Here is a 19,796-nt window from a genome sequence, read left to right on the forward strand (position 1 = left end):
TGAAATCCCGTCAATTCCTGAGTTTGCCTCAGTGTCAGGCTGCAGAATCCCACCAATCCCTGAAGTCCCTTTAGCGCGAAATTCCAATAATCCCTGAGCTTGCCCTAGAATCAGACCACAAAATTCCACCAATCCCAAACCAGCCACCCTGGGAAGTCCCCCCTCCCACACGCCCAAGAAACCCTATATAGGCTCTGTACGCTGTTCTGTTTGCTGCTGTTTCCCACCCTCCTGGATCACCCTCCTGGATTCCTCCTTGCCAATCAATCTGGAGTGAGGTTTGTTGTGCAGTGTGACATTTTCGCTAGAGCGGAGCCCAACTGTAACAACTTTCCTGGAGCTGGAACTGACCAGACCAGAGCAGAATTGTAACCCTTTTTCTGGGGAAACTTTCCCCTAGCACAACAGGACTGTCACACTTGGTGGTGTGGGAGGACTGGCCTAAGTAGAGCTGTACCACTTCCCAGCACGGCACAGAGGGGAGCAGAGCTCTAACAATTTAGCTTGGGAAAAACCACCCTGCCAAAAGCAGAGCTCTGACTGTCACTGGGACCTCTTTCCCTGGAGCAGGGCTGTAGGCTGCTGCTGTGCTTCCAGTGACTTTGTGGTCTTCCTTGGCTCCCGACTGCCAGGATACCTTTCCATCTCAGCTGCAATGTTTGTATAGACTACTCGACTTTCTTCCAAAGAAAATATATTCAAGCACAGCTGTGAGTACCCCTGAATTAGTGGAATCCCTCTCTTTAAATAATATAAAAAAATGGGCAGCCCCAAGGCTTTGTATGAGAAATAAACTATAACAAAAACCAGTTTTGTTCACTATGGCAATGGGTATCACACATTCTCTGGATTCAACTTTTGCTATCCTATTATCTACAAGTAGCCATGTCATATTTATTTATTTATCTATCTGGTGTGTGTGTGTGTGTGTGTGTGTGTGTGTGTGTGTGTGTGTGTGTGTAGGTCACAGGACAATTTGTGGACATTGGTTCTCCTCTTCAGCTATACGGATTCTGAGATCCAAACACCAGTTTTAAGGCTTGGTAGTAAATGCCATGAGTGAGCATCTTGCTGACCCTACATAATTCTTCCACCACGTAAGTTGTGTTTGTATCATATCAGTGGTTTATCACACTTGACATTAAATCCACAATCTACTGGTTCCATTTGAGACCCTGTCTGTACCTCACTGGACTCTTATATACATCACAGCTCTCCTCCAGCTCACTGGGCCATTATTATAAATACTTGGGGGCTCAACTAAGCTACAGAAATAAACCCATCCTCCAAACACTTGCTGTGTTTCCTATCTGGAATGTTCTTTCTCAAATACCTACTTGGGATTGTCTTTTATTTGATTCACGTGTCTGAACTGCTGTCTCATCAGTGGTCTTTCATGATTACCCAATCTGCCGCCCTATTTCCAACACTCCCGAACCCTCGGGCTCACTCTCAGTCTCTTGCTCCCTTATGCTAGCTAGCTGATGTCATGTCCTCAGCTGCTCACTCACCACCTCACTCTGCCCAGACTAGCCACTTGACGTCACTCTTGTCCCTGCAGCATTCCCAAGGCCCTAGCACTGCTGCCACAGAGTAGGCTGCTCAGTGAACTCCAAGTTGAATGAATGGACAGATTTTAAATGAGCACACTGTATTTAGATGTGCCAGGCTCTGTCACAGACATCAGGCTACCAGTAAGAGTGATGAACATGGCTGTCATTTTCTCCTTTAAGGAAAATTAAATAACAAAACAAAACAAAAAGCTGGCACTGAAGGAGACCTGTGTAGAAGTAAAGGAGTTGGAAAGTGCGTGCTATGAGCTTCAGATGTTTACAGAGAACTGGAGTAGCTACAGGTAAAACAGGTCAGACTTAAATTCTATTGTGAAGAGCCCTGAGCTTCAAAGCAGAGACGCTGTGTCTTCATCAGATTCCACAGTGTGGATCCCCAATTAGAAATGAAAGGAGGAAGCATGCCTAAAGACAGAATTAGAATTGACCAAACTCATTATTTAGACAACACTAACTGAGCTGTTCTATGTTTCTAGAAAATGCCACTGGCCAGAGAAGGGGAAAAACAACTTAGAAAAGACAGTTCACAAATCTGGTTTTGGTCCAGGAGAGTCTGAGGCACCCTGATCACCACACTGGATCTTACACTCGCCCTAAGAAGGAAACTTGACTTGGAAAGCTCGGTGCCGCCTTCTCGGTCAAGGTCCTGACAGGGTGGGGCCACAGGAAACATGCAGGGGTGCCACTGTGTTAGCTGTGAGCCACACACAGAGCCCTAAGTCTCGGCTCTATCAGTCTGTAAGCTGTGAATACTCTTTATGGTGCTTTCTTAAAACAAGGGTACCTGGTTTGCAGTGAGGTCTGACACAAAGGCAGAGATTTCCCCGGAATTTTTCCTAGTCAGTGGCTTGAAAGTCCAATTCTAAATGAGGAGACAACATTATTTACAATTTTAAAAACCAAAAAGAGTTCACAGTGAAGGACAAGTGTATGCAACGTAAGACAGAACTGAAACTCACAAATTCAGAATCAGGGTTCAGAGCCCTCAAAGTCCGGCTAAAGGACTTATTGGTGGTAGATGTTGCCCCAAGTTCCAGTGGTCTGACTTCTCAATTAGTACATCGTCCTCAACCATTTTATCTTTTCTCTGAAGTTAGAAAGTACAAAGGAAGATGGAGTAGGCTGCCTTTTTAAGGCCTCCACAATTCTTAAAGTTAGAATAATTTGGGGGTGGTGGTGTGAATTGGGATTTTGTTGGGATCTTAATACCAACCAAATGGCTTTAATTCCAAGGAGCTGAGTAAAACGGTTAATGGTAAACTATCCAGCTGGTGGATGCTGGAGGGAGGGGCCAAACTCACAAGAAGGAAACACAAAAACAAGGAAAGTTAGGGATGAAAAGCACCCCCTAACCAGAAAGTTCCATGTTTTCGAAATAGTTCCTAAATAAAACCATCACACAGCAATAGCCAATTAGTTAGAAACAGGGGAGGGTGTTGGGGGAGGTTTGTCTGTATAACAGTTCAGAAGGTTAGTCTTGGTGCTGAGAGCTGGGGATGATATTCATCAGCATACACTTCATGCTGCATCAGTCTGTACCCTCTCAATCTTTCATACCTGGAGTGCCACATACACTGGAGAGGTCACAGACAGGGTGGGGATGCTTAGGACAACAGTCTACTTCCAAAGGTAGAAACAGAGTAAGGTCCTTAAAGAATCCTTAGCTGGTTGCGTTCAAGTTAAAATTACTTGACTAGTCCAATTCCATCCCAGTGGCTTACCCAGCAATGTTAGGGCCAATTTAAAAGTTTTCTAGGACAATAGAAACCTTGACCTAGAAGCTGTTATTTTTTTCTGTGAGAACAAGGCTCCTGAGTTGGAAAAGTTCATTTAAGCTACCTAGCATATAAACCCACAGCTGGGGCTAGAACCCAGGCTGCCTGCTCCAGTACTGAATTAGCTTTGCAGAAGACATTCCAAACAGTTTATTGCTGTTGAACAATTTAAATAAATAAATTACTACAGTATTGGCAGTAAGTACCAGAACAATACCAAATTAGAAAATTTAAAGAGAAATAGATTTTGGAAAAACTCCCTGGTAGAAAAATAAAACATTTAAAAGAAATTATTCCTATGATTAGGAAGTTTCCTCAGAACAATACTGAAATCATAAAACATCTCAATTCTGCAAGAAGTCTGACTTACTGAGTTATATTCTGGGGCAATAGATTTGTCTGTGTGTATGAATTTTGATGAAAAGCCAGAAAGTGAACTCACAAAAACAAAACAAAACAAAACAAAAAACCCTAGGAAGCTTAATTCGAACTGTCCTTCCCTCTATAAAGGAAAAGCCTGGGAAATATTTTCAGTGGGCTTTTGGGGGAGAAAGGGCGAAAAGTCAAAATGTTCCTAAGCGAGAAGCGGGACTAGCTGTCAGTCAACAGGAACCATGAAGGAATTCCAAACGTCACTACTTCTGAAGCTGATTCCTCTCAAAACCAAAGCAACAACATTGTTTTTGTTTGTTTGTTTGTTTGTTTTTCCTTCAACTGGATAGCAGAGGCCATCAATTCCATTTCAAATTCTACTTCAGTCATAAAATTGTCAAAACAGCCCCAACTAAACACTTGGCTAGGTCAGTGACTTTCCCAAAGTGAAGATGGTAGTCTCCCTGGTGAGGTCAGTGGGTACCCTCCCCTTTCTACATGTCTGACTTCATGAACTGAGAAAGTTCATCTAACACCAGGAAAACACTCACAGACAAATTCAACAGAAACACTCCACCTGCGTTTTGTTATCTTGACTGAAGATGCTTTAAAAGCCAGCTATCCTTTGGCTCAGGTGACTCAGTCTGCCAGAGAGAAACTCAAACAGCTGGTGGCTCCATCATCAGAAGCCACCCCAGAGTGACAGTTCCAGGTTTACAGGGACTCAGTCCCAGGCATGGCCCTGCTCACTATGTAAATTTGGTTAGGGTGCCCCAGGGGCAATGGCAGTGAGCTTGGGCTGTGGCCAGGGGACAGTGGTACCACCTACTGGGGCTCCCAAGCCCATTGGATAGGGAGAAATTGTCATCCTTGACTGCATACAGGGAAGCCACAGATGTTCTGCTCAGAAGAAAACCAGACACTAAGAACAAGGGCAATTAATTAAAGCAAGGGAAGCTGTTCATCTAAGGAAATAGCTCCCTTTAGAAGATCCCTGCTGTAATAGAGCTTGGGACCCGAGAATCACTTTGGCGCCAACTGAAACTAAATACACACTAACTAAGACACCCAAAGACAGCCACCCATGGTTTTAAGTGCTACACATTCTATAAGATGGGATCATGTAGGTTCCACCACATTCTACCATCTTAAATTAAATGAGATGGCAGTTATCCCCAACCAAAGTTGTTATAAAATAGCTGTGTGAACTCTACATGTCAAAACTGTGAATACATATTGATAAGGTTCTGGGTCTGGCTGCGGGTGGGGTGTGTGTGTCATGGGACGGGCCTATCCCACCATTCACAGCATATAAGCCAACAGCCAACAATTCACCTGAGTAAATAACAATCAAGACTAGGTAGCTTTATAATCACCCCCACACTCCCACACCTCCACCCCCACTTATTAAACAGCCTTTACTCTCTAAAGATGTCTGAGTGTTTTCTTTCCTATTACCTGAAAACAGACCACCATGACTCATGGTCTTAATTCTAGAGGAATCTTGTATCAAACAGGCAACAAACACAATATTCTCTCAAAGCTGTAGGAACTTTAGTTAGTCCCATGGGATGTGTGGTTTCAAAACTAATTAATACGTTTCAATTTCAATACTTGGCTAAATTTCATTTCCAAATGATAACTAGATAGCTAAATGCAAACCCATCATTTCTGGATCTTAAGACTATGTTTACTCTACTTACTTGTATTTTAAGAGCAGCCACTGAATTAACCAGAGTCCTACAAGGATCATGCCGTTAATTTCGCAAATAGAAAAGGCCCACTGCACCCGGTTAAAATGGTCAAAAAACGTGTCCGGTAGTGGAGGCTGCACCTCCTTAGGAGGTACTCGTTCATGGACGACCGAGATCATCACTGTAGTGAGAACAAAACAGGAAAGTGCATAAAGAAAGGCCAGAAAAGTCTTGCCCCACTCCATGGGGTACTGGGAGCGCTCTGGTTCTGGCATGGGGATTTTTATCATCTCTTTCCTATACCCATTTGGCATTCCATTGGGCTTAATCTTGATGCTGAAGCTGCCCTCAGGGTTGGGGATGTCAACGCCAACACTGAGGTGCCCGTTGGCATGGCCATTCTTGTGCGCTTCCATATGATGCTCCATCTTCAGGGTCTCTATCATGTCTAAGAGCCGCTGCCCGTTGTCAGAGGAGACTCGGCACAGTGGGGTTTTTTTTGAAATCCTCTTGGGTTAGGTTGATCAAGTCCTGGCCTGTGAAATGTTCTAGAGGTTCACAGTACTCTGGCATAGCATTCTCCAGCAGCCAATCTGCCACCTTCTTGGGTGACCAATAAACCACTTCCTTCATGGTACTGGCAGACAAAACACAGTACCCCCAACTTGCTCTTAGACGTCAGCAGTCACTGTTCGTATAGAGCAGGACACTATCCCTCCTGGGCCGGTTCATCTTGTTGGGTCTCATGAGCAGAGACTCATTTGGCAAGATGGTCAGGGCAGTTTAAAGCACTTCGTGTAGCAGTGTCTGAACATTAATTGGCCTCATTTCTGAACAGGATTCTTCCTTCTGTGGGAGGAAAAGAAAAGGTCAGGATCATGGGACTAACAGATCAGTTCCTTCAAAATGCAAAGAGGCTCAAGGTGTACAATAGAAGCGGAAGGGCAGTCATTGGTAACCTCTGTTTCAAATGTGTTAGTTTCAAGCATTGTCAATTCCCTGATCATAAGTCTTCAATGACAGATCACTAAATTAGATCTGAAAATGTACAAGGCCGAGGACAGCAGTGGATTGGTCTCCCAGGGAGTACTTATCAGGAATAACTCAACAGACTCTGGACCCTGCTCAGCAGAGACCACTGATTCTCTTTGTACCTAACAGACTTCCATGACATAATATGAAATAGTCTGGCAAACTTGTTTAATCCACACATCTCTTTAGTGAGGAATGCTGAAAATGTGCATAATATGTGACATCTTAGGTATCACAGAAATGCTGATCTTAAGACCATCTACTCTAATAATTTTACAAGTTTTTTTTGCTCCAAAAGTTACTAGTCCACTTATTCCAAACATGTGTGAACTCTAATATAGAAAGGATACCACTGTGGCTGACTGGGTTGACACACAGGCAGAGCCCAGGGCCAAGGCTCACCTGATCTTTTTAGCCTCAGTCTCTCAACACTTCTGTAGCTTTGAAAAAAGAGGATTTGATCTACCTCTCATGTAGAAAAAAGGAATGGGTTCTATAAAAATCAAAGGACTTGCCCATAGTTGAATGTATGGAGGGGATGTAAGTCAAGTGTATGTATTTGTGGTGGTTTGAAAGGAAGTGCCTCCCAAAGGGAGTGGCATTATTAGGAGGTGTGGTCTTGTTGGAGGCGGCTAGATGACCACTCCTTTAATCTAGACCTTGACGCTAGAGGAAATACCTTTAATCTGGGCCACACATCTGTAGGAAGTGTGTCACTGTGGGGGTGGGCTTTGAGGTCTCTTTTTTCTCAAGCTTTCCTCAGTGTCACAGTCAGTTGACTTCCTGTTGCCTGGGAGATGTGGCACTCTCAGCTCCAGCACCCTGTCTGCCTGCATGCTGCCATGCTCCCCTTTATGATCATAATGGACTGAACCTCTGAAGCTGTAAGTGAGCCACCCTCAATTACATGTTTCCCTTATAAGAGTTGCCATGGTCATGATATCTCTTCAGAGCAATAAAAACCCTAACCAAGACAGTGTTCATTAAAATACTTAACCAGTGGTGTAACAATCAAAGGCCTATGCTCTAAGGAAGACCCTAACGGAAGGATGCACATAAACAACATGCAACCACAATCCTTGACTAATGCACAGCATTGCAGAAAAAAGTGGGAAGACACAGACCAGCTAGGTTATCTTCGATGATCCTGAGTGTATTCCCATTTTTCTGCCACTGATTTCTTTAATAAACACATCCTACTTTTATAACAATCATTAAAATAAAAAATAAAAAAAGCTCAAAGCAGTAGACCCAACTTTATATAAAGGCAACATAGCTATGAAATGTGACTTTGGTCCCAGCATCTCCCCTGCTTGCCCCACTGTCTGGGCTTCACATTGCTAATCTTTAAAATGGGTACAGTAACAATAACACATTTCCTTTATAAGGTTGTTGTTAAAGACTGAGTCTATATTTGAAAGTGGATGAAACAGCTGAGCTCTGTAAGCAGTGATTTTCAGGAGGATTTGGTGGTGCTCATGTCTTTTTTCAAATTATCAATCATGTTCAACAGTCTTTGTTCACTTTATCTCCCACTACAACAAACTCTACCAGCTGGATTGCTTTCTGAAATGATTCCTGGGTTAACTACAGAAGGCTTTCAACAGACCTAAAAGTTGAAAAGCTGAAAATTATGAGTGACACTGTTTCCCTAAGAATGTGTTCAGGGAATAGTATCTGGTCAAGTGTCTTGTGCTTTGAAAGGATAGTTCTTGGGGCTGGAGAGATGGCTCAGAGGTTAAGAGCACTGGCTGTTCTTCCAGAGGTCCCGAGTTCAATCCCCAGCAACCACATGGTGGTTCACAACCATCTATAATGAGATCTGTTGCCCTCTTCTGGCTCTGTAGACAGAATACTGTATTTGTAATAAATAAATAAGTATTAAAAAAAAAAAAGAAAAGAAAAGGAAAAAAAGGATAGTTCTTCTGCCAAGTACACTCAGTGCACACTGTTATCTTCCCACTGTGCACACAGTAGGATGGTAAAAACTTGAGGCATTCCCAAGTAGAGAGCACACTTACAGAGACTTCTCAAATTAACTTCCTTAAGCTTTCCTACTCTCCCCGACCCATTTTCTCTCCAACTAGTCTCATACTGAACCTTCTAGATTGAGGATAGACAGCATGTGTCCTCCCAATTTCCAATTTCTTACGTTAACAATGGCAGTACCAATCCTAAGGACACACACAGTCCTCCTAAGCACTGTGGGTACTGTGTGTCTTCCCTGCCATACTCTCTCCTACTTAGGCATTTGCAGGCTCCCAGAAGCAGTTGAGTGCCTTGCAAAGGCAGTACTCCTAACAGCCACAGACTTCATGTCCCCAGGGCTCAAAAGCCACTCAGTCAATAACTGGTCAATAGCTTCACAAATATCCCTAGCATTGTGCAGACTGTAGAATGGAAAAAAAGCCCAACAACCTCACTAATACTGAAATGTCTTTATTTTATTTTTTCAGAGCTGAGGAATGAACCCAGGGCCTCTAGCAAGCGCTCTATCACTGAGATAAATCCCCAACTCCTGAAATGTCTTTTAAACTACCTTGAACATTCAAGGAAATTATGAGCATTTTCCAGAGAGAAAGTCCATGTGGCTTCTGCATTCTCACAGCCATTGCAGAGGAACCCCAACTGCGGTGAACATGGCCTAGAGTGCCAAAGGCATGCACACCAAACTCAAGTCCGTGCACAGGCTGTGCAAGGTGGGGGGGGGGGGGGGTGGGTGGTGTCTGTCTCTTAAGCATAAGATGCATGGCCTCTCCTCAAACACTGCCCAACAGATCTAGGGTAACTGTCTGTGAGGCCCTCAACAAAGCCACATTTTACAAAAGCTTCAAGTTTAGATAAAAGTTTCCAAATTTACTAGAACTTTCCATATAGGTCAGCAATAACCTAACTGACTTCTGCAGTCAACGAAACATTTAATTCTCCATAAACTCAATTTGATACCCACTGAACGTTTTTTCCAAGGAAACTCCAATTGCATCTTTCCTTATTTTAACACTTGAAGAGTTAATTTAAATAAGAACTTATGAAATTATATATGAAAGGTTAGGGTAACAATGTTGGCGAGAGCGCTACTTATTTATTTCTACAGTTTGAGGAGTTCAGAAGATTTCTTTTGACGCTGTAACCTTTACACTGGCCTTTATTTTCAATTGCTAGTGCATGCAGTGCTCACAATTCCAAATCCAGCTTTGGTTCACAAATAAAATCATCCCTTATGAAAGCAGTTCCTCCAGCTAAAGTGGATGCTGACCTACTTTGTGGAGCTCCGAGGAGGCTTGCTTTATAAAACACACCTCTGCCTTCTGGTCCACTCAGCCTGCTAAGACTGTGCTGACAAATTTTGCATTTGGTGACATTTTTTGGTCTCCTCTTGACCTTGTTTATTTAATTGTATTTAACGCCTCAATTTCACACTATCTGTAGAGAATTCCTTCTCGATGGCTGCCCTACAGTTTATCTAATGGTCTCCCTTTTTTTACTCTCCACTCCCACAAATTTTAAACTACAGTGAAATGTAGCAACCTTCAATGTACCAGGAGGGAGGGGACTTTTAGTTGGCAAACTTGATAGGATATAACGACAAGAAAGCAGCCATGCCAATTGTGTCCTGTGAACCATGGTTCCGTCTACTTCAGAGAACCACATCACCAGCAGGGTCCACCCCAATCCAGAAATTTCCTGATAGGGTGTTCCTATAAATATTCAGTAACCAGAGATTCCAAAGTATCATTTATTAGAATAAAAAATTAGAAATACATTTAAAAATTCATTATAAAACAGATGACTAAGTCCCTACTAAAGACTGTAGCACATTTCTATATAGACAGTGATATTTGCAGTTTTATGAGGAGAACACCAGCCACACAACAGATTATCAATTTGTTAATATGTATGTACGATAAATACCATGGGATAAAAGTCAAGGCATTATCTGTTAACTTCCCGTTGTCCCAGAACAACAGAATTATAAAATAATGTTCTGCTTTTTCCCATCCCAGTACTTTAAAAATCTCTCTGATAGGCACATTTTACTCCTGTCTGGAAGAGAGAAACAAACTAACAAACTACTGTTGTTCTTCCAAGTATATTGTTCTGAAAACATGCTTCCTACAGCAGCTTTCTTTAGAAATGTGAAAGGGCCTGATGACATGGCTAGACTCTCTAAACAGACCCCCAAATCCTACATATTAAGAGACAGTCTTGAGAAGTGAGCCAATCGAGCAGCAAAGATAAAACTAAAGCCCAAACCTACAAGCACGGCAACACTCCAGGCCCCGTATTCCCACTGTCCCCGAGTGGAAACAAGGCAGAACTGTAACTGCCTACAGTATCTGCCCACGCCAGCGGCTACAAACGGGGAAGCAGCATTTGAAAACTCTTCCCTGTTGTTATGATGGGGGAAATCGTACACAGCTCTCTGAAAACTCATCACTACAGTTTCCCCTGGGATTTGATTCTTCTAACTCACTTAAAACTGAAGAGAATCTATTCCAACTCAACCAACCAGCTGCCTCTGCTCAAAGCCAGCAGGGCTCCTGTCCCGTCTTCCTGTTAATCTGTCGTGCTTAGATTTGGACTCAATCTACTGGTACTGGACAGTGTCGGAGCATCACCAATGTTTCAAATTCCAGCAGCTCTCATGGGAACAGATGTGTACAGTGCTAATGCTGTCCAGCCAGAAGAGCTTCTCCATTTCTAACACACCTCACTGTGTCTTTCCATTCTTCTTTTTAAAAATCAAGAGCTCACACCCCTATATACCACACTTACTAGCTGGACTATAAAGACATGCATAGCTCTGAATCTGTCAGAAAAGTAAACCAAAGCTGTGGAAAAACCCCAACTGGCTTAGCCTGTTTTTTTAAAACCCCAGGGAGCTGGGAATATAGCGGTGGTGTATTCCCAGTGGTAGAGTGCTTACCTGGTATATGTGAGGCCCTAAGTTCAATTCCCAGCACTACAACAAATAAACAAAACCAAAAGGCTTTGTACAGGATTCTATGGCAGATAACTGCATACGGCTCACTTAAATAGTAACATGCTAGAGGAAAGCAGTTATAAGACCCAGGAAGTAAACTGCAGGGGTCTGGGAAGGCTGAAACTTAGAAGAAACAGTAAACAGCTGCTTAGAGGGGAAGACCCTCATGTGATGCCGATGGCCCAAGAGATGCAGCTACATTTGAGAAGTCCCTGCTCTTGCAAGTAACCTGTCTCCCAGACTCCATAAGTAACCCAATAAGAGCTCACCGGTTCACCAACCTGGACTCTCCAGCAGTCTCTGTTGGCACCTCCCTTTACGGAGTGAGCAAACTCTGCGCTAGAGTGTGTGCATGCTTTTAGAGCCTGCAGGAAAAGTTTCTCACAAAACACTGCTCAAGAAAATACAAAAAGGAAAACAAAAGATTAAAAAAAAAAATCTTTCTAAACTGTTTAAATAATCATAGAAATCACTCAAAAAAATTGAAATCCCAGCACTCGGGAGGCAGAGGCAGGCAGGTCTCCCTGAGTTTGAGGCCAGCCTGGTCTACAGAGTAAGTTCCAGGATAGCCAGGGCTACAAAGTAAAACAAAACAAAACAAAAAAATTGAAGAAGGGACACAAATCAAAGGGTTCATCAAGCATTCCAAAAGAGTAGCTGAAAATATCCACCTCCATCACTATCTCCTAGTAATATACACCTCTGTCACTCTCAGATCAATTATCTTAAGAGAAGAGAGAAGAAAGGAAAAAAACCAGACAAACGTTCCATCCTGCTTTTTACCTTAGCTGTATTTCCTCCATGATACTCCATAGCGTTCAGTCCCTATCCTTGACTCTCGTATTGGAACCAGGGCATCCACGCTCACTCTGTGATACTGACATCTAAAAGCAGAACCGAGTGGACTTTATATCTTAACATACAGTAAGCATTTTCTCTGGATTCTCTAAGTTGTTCAGATTTCAAATATATCTCTCCCTTTTCCCACACACTATCAAAATGTCTTTTCAGACTAAATATTTTGGTTTATAAATTACTTTTCTCCAAGACTGCTTCTTCTACCTACAAGTAGATAGAATTTTTCCCTGTCAAATATGTGATTGTTCTGACTGTGGAGAATGGCTGTTATAATGTATGAACTTTGGAAATCTGGAGCCACAGTCAGCGCATTTGCCACACATCATAAAGCAGCCGTCTTAAAGCATGTTTTCACTGTTTCAGCTGAGGACCACCCTGTGTCAAACTGATGCAGGCAGGCAGGCAAGCAGGGAGCAGTTTCTGAGTGAATATAAAATTCTGTTATATCTTATTTATACAAAGTAAGTTTCCCCAGTTTACTAAGAAACAGAAATACCCACTAGTTGGTGAGTTGGAAGTCTCCCATTTTACCAAGGAAAGACTCCCAGGCCATGCTTATAAACTCAAGCCACTGAAGCAGAGAAAGAACCTCATTTAAAGAAGACCCTGGGGACCGACACCAGGTGTAAAATTAGCAACAACGCACAGGCCCAGATAGGAGAAGTCAAGTTCAAGTGTCTCTCCAAAAATACATTTCAAATGCTTCTTTGATAATGACTTAAGTTCAAACAATTTTCAGACCAGAGAACATTCAAAGGGAGCTTCTGAATGAATGGTTCTTCAGTGTACATGCTGCGGGCATTCGTGGTCACAGAAGCAGTGTTCAGACTGCCACTGCAGTCAGCTGTCCCCCTTCTCTTGCTGGGGTAAAACAGGATCGAGGACTTCCAGGAAAACAACAGCAGACCTCTCCCTTTGTGTGCACGCGTACACACACACACACACACACACACACACACACACACACACACACACACAGAGGCAGCAAGTGTGCCAGTTCCTAAAAATAAACAACCATTCAACTTCTCTCCAATTATCTGTGACTCCTTGGTTTTAAGACCTTGGAATCAAAACCATCTAAGGCCCATTTTCCTGAACCTCTTCAAATAAAAGTTTAAAACACACACACACACACACACACACACACACACACACACACACACACACACACACACACACACACACACACACACACACTCACCGCAGTACACACACCCTCACCGCAGTACAGAACCAGATTGCTGAGACGGCATGCCACTCTGGCTCTGCCTTTGCGCTATGTAAGGTATAGACCACCAGAGGGCAGCATAGCAGTAATAAGATGACAGGCTGCCCCAGGTTATAAAGGAGTCTGGAGCATCCTTCCAAGAGGAGTTCAACTAGGTAATGAACTACAACCTGTGTTCTCTGAGTCATCAACTGACACTCTTTTCCCAGTACCTTATGATTTTAATGAACATACCATTAGCAATATAGCTATTTTTATATAGCTGGGCTATCCTGCAATGTCACAAACCATTTTCAGGACACCAAGGAAGTATGAAAGCCTAAATATCAGAGGCCACCATTTACTAGAGAGATCAGCCCTAAGAGCTTCACTGGAAATACATCCTTGTCTTATATAAAATTTTAATAAGCTTTATCTCAATGCAGTAAAATGAGAACTTTAATCAATGGTGATTACCCAATTACAATTAAGTTAGAAACATATAAGCTGTAAAGCTTGTTAAGGAACAAGTATGCTACACTAATTTTTTTAAATGGCGAAGCTCTGAAGAAGCACAGCTAGACTGTTCTGCTCTGTCCGCTTGGGAAGACCTGCGCATCCGTAGCTATGGTGTTACGTGGAAAAAACTGAAATTCAAAGTAAATATAAATGTTTTCGCAAGTCCACAAGCGTTAGAGTCTCTACCGGTAATATAGATGGTGTACTGTACAAGTCACAGGTTGATCTTTTGAGTACTGCAGCCCGAACCATGGCTTTGTGTACGCTGGACAAATACTCTACCAACAGAGAAAAACAAACAAACAAACACCCCTTAATTTCTAAAATTTACAGAAGGAATTAACCATGCCACTGCGATGCCCAAAGAAAAGGCCCATAGAGGGTCCCTGGGGTTCTCATTCTTTGTTATAAGGAAACATAAAAACTGAAATCACACCAGATTTACAGATTATCTGAACAGCGATGAATTAAAAACAAAACAAATGCAATTTATCTAATTGTACGCATACTCATCTTTAAAGGAGATAAAACCACCACTCTTTTCAATACTACATAAATCCTCTCTAGCAGTCTTACTTAATCAGATTTTCTGGGCTGGGGATACAGGTCAGTTGCTGAGCAATTGCCTAGTGTTTGCAAGGCCCCCAGTTTAATCCTCAGTAATGGAAGAAAGACAGAAGGAGGGATGGGAGAGAGGAGTAAGGAGGGAATAAGGAGGGAAACAGGGAGGGTGTTACAGCAGGAAATGCGCCTAGGATAGGATCTTAGGAATGCTTCCCAACAGTTCATGTACGAACACTGCCACATCCTTTAGAGCCATGTTCACTATTCTGAAGTGGCTATGGAGATACTGGTAGGAACAGGGTGAATGTAGGCAGACCTGTGCAGCACATTACCAAGATGGCAGCTCTCTAACTGTTCCTTACCTTACAGGTATCACTGTCCTGTACTGACTTTCTTGTGTCCAAATCACACAAAGCTTGACTTTCTAGTCTGCCTATATTAGCACTTAAGCCAACAGGTGAGAAGTCATCTCATGGACAAAGATAGCCTTACATTAGCATAGCCCAGTAAAAAGGATTTCAGAATCTTATCAAATGGTCTAAAGAAATAAGGAGATGAAGCAATTAGCTTCCAAATGCCACAGGTGATTTCAGTATGAATGAGAAATGATCATGGGGAAATACTGATTTAATTTGTTAAAAAATATATATCACTTTTCAAGATCAAAACTGGAAAAATGACTAAGACCAGTAATTACAACTGCAAATGGAAGAAGGTAGAATTTAGCATGTAAAGATAGCAAACAATGGCCCTTCATACTATACTCAGAACTACTTTCTTCACATAAAATAAGAACGACAGTCCTGTGGTTATCTATTACAAATCATGTTTCACTTACATGGCAGAGAAGTCATACCATATACCTAACACAAGAGTCTCAGGTCCTCAGAGAGCTCTGGGTTTTGAGAGCTCAGTACATACTATAGAGAGATAGTATTCATTAAAGGGACTTGATCAGCATTCAGGGAAGAGATTACCAAGGACTCTGGCAGGGCCAGTGCCACATCCAATACACTAAGGCACAGCTCGAATATATCTGTTTATAAACTTAATGAGCTTTTGTCTTTCAGAGAGCCAGCACCAAGGGAGCTAAGGGCTGAAGATTATACCTCACTGTAAAAACCAAATCACGAATCAGAGTCCAACCAAACATTTACTAGGTGCCTAGTGTGTACAAAGCATTCTGTGAGCCCCAGGGATACATACACCATAGTTTTTCCTAACTAGATAAAAATGGCCAAATCAAACTCCTGCTCTTTGAAAAACTCTCCTGTATGTCTCCTTCAGCTCAGGAACAGGTGATCCTGTAGTGATATATAGTGTACCCTAATAAAGTTTGCCCGAGGATCAGAGGACAGAGCAAGCCACTAGATTAGACATAGAGGCCAGACAGTAATGGCACACACCTTTAATTCTATCACTCAGGAGGCAGAGATCCATCTGGCTCTCTGTGAGTTCAAGGCCACACTGGAAACAGAGCCAGACAGTGGTGGCACACGCCTTTAATCCCAGTACTGGGAAGAACTCATACCTTTAATCCCAGGAAGTGACGGCAGGATGAAAAAAGGTATATAAGGCATGAGGAAACAGGAACTAAAGCAGTTCAGTTGAGACACTTTTGGGTGAGGACTCAGAGGCTTTCAATCTGAGGCTTTGTGGAAACAGGATTGGCTGAGGAGTTGGCGAGGTGAGGTTGGCTGTGGCTTGTTCTGCTTCTCTGATCTTTCACCCCAATATCTGGCTCTGTTTTTTTTTTTTTTTTTTTTTAAATTAAAAGACCATTTAAGATTCAAACAACATGATCCCACTCATCTTTTGGGGCAAAACCTCTGTGTATACATCCACCATTTCACAGACCCCTTCCAATCTATGAGAGCCCATCCATCAGCTTTTCCTTCGAGTATAATTGCCCCTAACGCTCCTCCTCCTGTGTACGCCTCCCATTTCCACCTTTACCCCTTATGGTGGCTTCTGTGTTCAAACCCTGGGGGTTGGAGCCGTTCAAGGAAAAGTCTAAGCTCTCAGTTGCACTCAGTGCCCTTGTCTGGGCCCTGCTACCTACTTACCCATATCTCCTTTCATCCAGCCACGGTGTGCACTCATTTTCTAACTCCCACTGCCTGCGCTAGCCAGCTCAGCAGCTGCAAAGGTCCCAGCTCCTATCTCAGGGTCTTTACACTTGAGGCACCTTTGGGAATACCCCTCCCCAGATATTCTTATAGTTTAGGTCACTCCCTTGCCTCAATATTTTGGTTCAAATACCTTTTGCATCAACCGAACCTCCTTGCTTATCACTTTTCATACTATTTTACTGCTTCATTATTTTAATTTAATTAAAATCTTTGCAGACTGGGGCTATTGGGGAGGGCGGCTATCTAAGCTTAAAGATTGGGAAATAAAATGTGAGGAATTCAGGGCCAGAAGCAACTAGAAGGTCTTAGCACCCATGATCCAAACAGTGCTAAAGCACTAGCCTGGTATGGTGGTGCATTTGTGCAATCTCAGGTATACTGAAGCTGAAGAGAAGGGATGCTTCAGCTCGTGAGTTTTGAGATCATCCTGGCTTGCATAGGGAGACCATAGCTCAACAGAAAAAGAAAGAATAAGCATAACGCCACTAGTGAAGAAATCAGCTTCATGTATGCTATTCTGTAGCATGTACCATGTTTCAAGACAGAATGGAGACAGGATCTGGGGGAGCAAGCAGTACACCCCATAATGGCATGATAGGGAGAGGAGCTCAGTGGGAAGAAGGCAGGCATTTCTAGCTTGCCCAGACTAAACTATCTGAGGCCACAAGAAAGCACATACCTCGAAGAGCAGAGAGCACAGAGTATGGAGTCTCCAGGGCACCAAGGTGGCACTACAGAGTTTTAGACTTTGGTGCATTTGGGTCTCGGATTTCTGGGGATTGGAAGTCTACAATAAAGGTGTCTGGGGGCTATCCTAATTCTCACTCCCCTCCCACCTCTGCTCACTGCCTGCCAATCATCTCCTGCCTGCTGGCATCCCATGATGCCCCTCAGCTTATGGTATCATCAACCATCTGCTTTGCCTTTACATTGCCTGTGTGCCAATTCTCTTCCTGCCCCTCATAAGGACACATATGACAGCATTTCAGTTTACCTGGGTAATCCAGGACAAGATCCCTTCTCAAAAGCCTTAACCACATCTTCTACCTGAAAATGTTGACTCCTCTACCAAGACATCCAAGTACCAGTTCTTGAAGCAGTGATTTTCAGTGACTTTACTTTATTACAATCTCTGGCCATGAGTTCGAGAACAATGTAGTACTTCATAAACCTAAAATCTGCATTCACACATTCTGTTGCAGCTTACACACCCACCTTTTCCCTAGAAGAGCCTCTTACGTGAATGATGGGGCCATTTCCCTGGTCTCACTTGTTTCTTTCCTCACCATTCTTCCTCTGTAAAGCCAGATAACCCCAACAAAGCAACCCTTCCAAATTAATGGCACACCAGAAAGAGGTGAGAAGGGGCGGGGGAGGGGGGCGGGGGAGCTTCGTTCATTCATAGTCCATTTAAAATTCAAACCACACAACTAAGAATTTAAGTCTAGTAATATGCTTTAAACAACGTAGCCAGAAAACTACATGTTCTTCTTCTATTTAAATACATTATTCCAGCTGGCAAGCAAGCAAGGTTCTGACACCAGCGAGTCTCCCTATTATAGCCAATCACAGCAGCAAGGCCTGAAAGGTCCAACAACCCCCAGGAAATGCACATCCATTTGCTAATCTAAAGTTTTCAGCAGAAGTCCACAGTAACATGCAATTTTCAGCTGCGAAGAACAGCACTTTCCCTAGAAGAGGCTTTTAATATCTGATGAGTGGAGAATACACACCATGAGTGATTACTAGTGTCTGGTAAGTGGGCCCATCTTCTCACTACCTTAGTTCCCACCTAAGAGCTACTATCTACTGAACAAGTACCCACAAGCATGCTAGAATAGCACACTGCATGTGGTGTTAACAAACCCTCCCCAAGGTTTCCACAGCCCACAGTGTACTGAACACCTACCACTAAATCACTATGCATCCCGGACCATATGCAAAGCATACTTCAGCCAAGGAAGCAAGGAGTCCACTTGGAACTAAGACCTATGGAACAAAATGAGCCAATGTATGAATGAGCAGGTGAGTCTGTGTTCAGTTTAAATGAAAGCAACAGCCAGTTCTAAACATGCCAGGAAGGCAAGGTGCCATTTACCAAAGCCTTTCTCTTAATGGCTAGGACAGAACTCAGGGCACCTGAGTATGACAGGAACTTACTGTGCCACTAAGCAGGAGCCCAGCCCCATTCATCCAATTCTTCTTCTTCTTCTTCTTCTTCTTCTTCTTCTTCTTCTTCTTCTTCTTCTTCTTCTTCTTCTTCTTCTTCTTCTTCTTCTTCTCTTCCTCCTCCTCCTCCTCCTCCTCCTCCTCCTCCTCCTCCTCCTCCTCCTCTTCCTCCTCCTCCTTCTTCTTCTTCTTTTTGGTTTTTTGAGACAGGGTTTCCCTGTGTAGTTTTGGTGCCTGTCCTGGATCTTGCTCTGTAGACCAGGCTGGCCTCGAACTCACAGAGATCTGCCTGGCTCTGCCTTTCAAGTGCTGGGATTAAAGGCGTGTGCCAATGCTACCGGCTTCATTCAATTCTTTAATAATACTTATGCTCCATAATTTCTATTTCTTGACTATGGGAAATATTAAAAAACAAGTAAGGATAAATCTTTAGAAATGTTCATGGAAGAGCAGGGCATGGCAATGCACACCTATAATCCAAGCACTTAAAAAGTGGAGGCAGGGGGATGGCAAGTTGGAAGTTAGCCTGGGTTCACACACACACTTGTGTATGCTGATGTGGCAGATTGTGTTTACAATCCCAGTGCTGTGCATGCGCTTCAGTTTCAGTCACAGAACCTGTATCAACCAGAGTGCAGAGTGATTACAAGAGACCCTCAACATTGACTTCTGACTTCCACAGGCAGACACATGGCACACACACAAATAAAACAGTAAGACTGAGTCCTGCAGTAGAGGAGGGACGACTCTGAGTACAGGCCGCACTGCAGGGGGTGCTGGGGACACTAAAGGGAAAACCACCCAGTCTCTTCTGCATCACCGGAATAGTGGGCGGAGAGCACAAGGAAGGGACAATGGCGGACAAGCCCTCTGTTTCCTCTGTCACTGTTTTCAGTTCACTTCAGATCGCTGTTGGCAT

The 19,796-nt window shown here is 43.2% G+C and overlaps 1 protein-coding gene across 1 annotated transcript in view; it reads right to left on the reverse strand.

The window, feature by feature from the left end:
* Positions 1–19,796, reverse strand: part of Sgms1 (sphingomyelin synthase 1) — a 264,683-nt gene that overhangs the window by 32,110 nt on the left and 212,777 nt on the right. The window contains 2 exon segments of the mRNA XM_036166358.1: positions 5,422–5,912; positions 5,914–6,261. Coding sequence (XP_036022251.1) covers positions 5,422–5,912; positions 5,914–6,045 — 623 coding nt within the window. The 5' untranslated portion in view covers positions 6,046–6,261.

Source organism: Onychomys torridus, chromosome 1 (genome assembly GCF_903995425.1).
Source record: "Onychomys torridus chromosome 1, mOncTor1.1, whole genome shotgun sequence".
NCBI classification, from domain to species: Eukaryota; Metazoa; Chordata; class Mammalia; order Rodentia; family Cricetidae; genus Onychomys; species Onychomys torridus.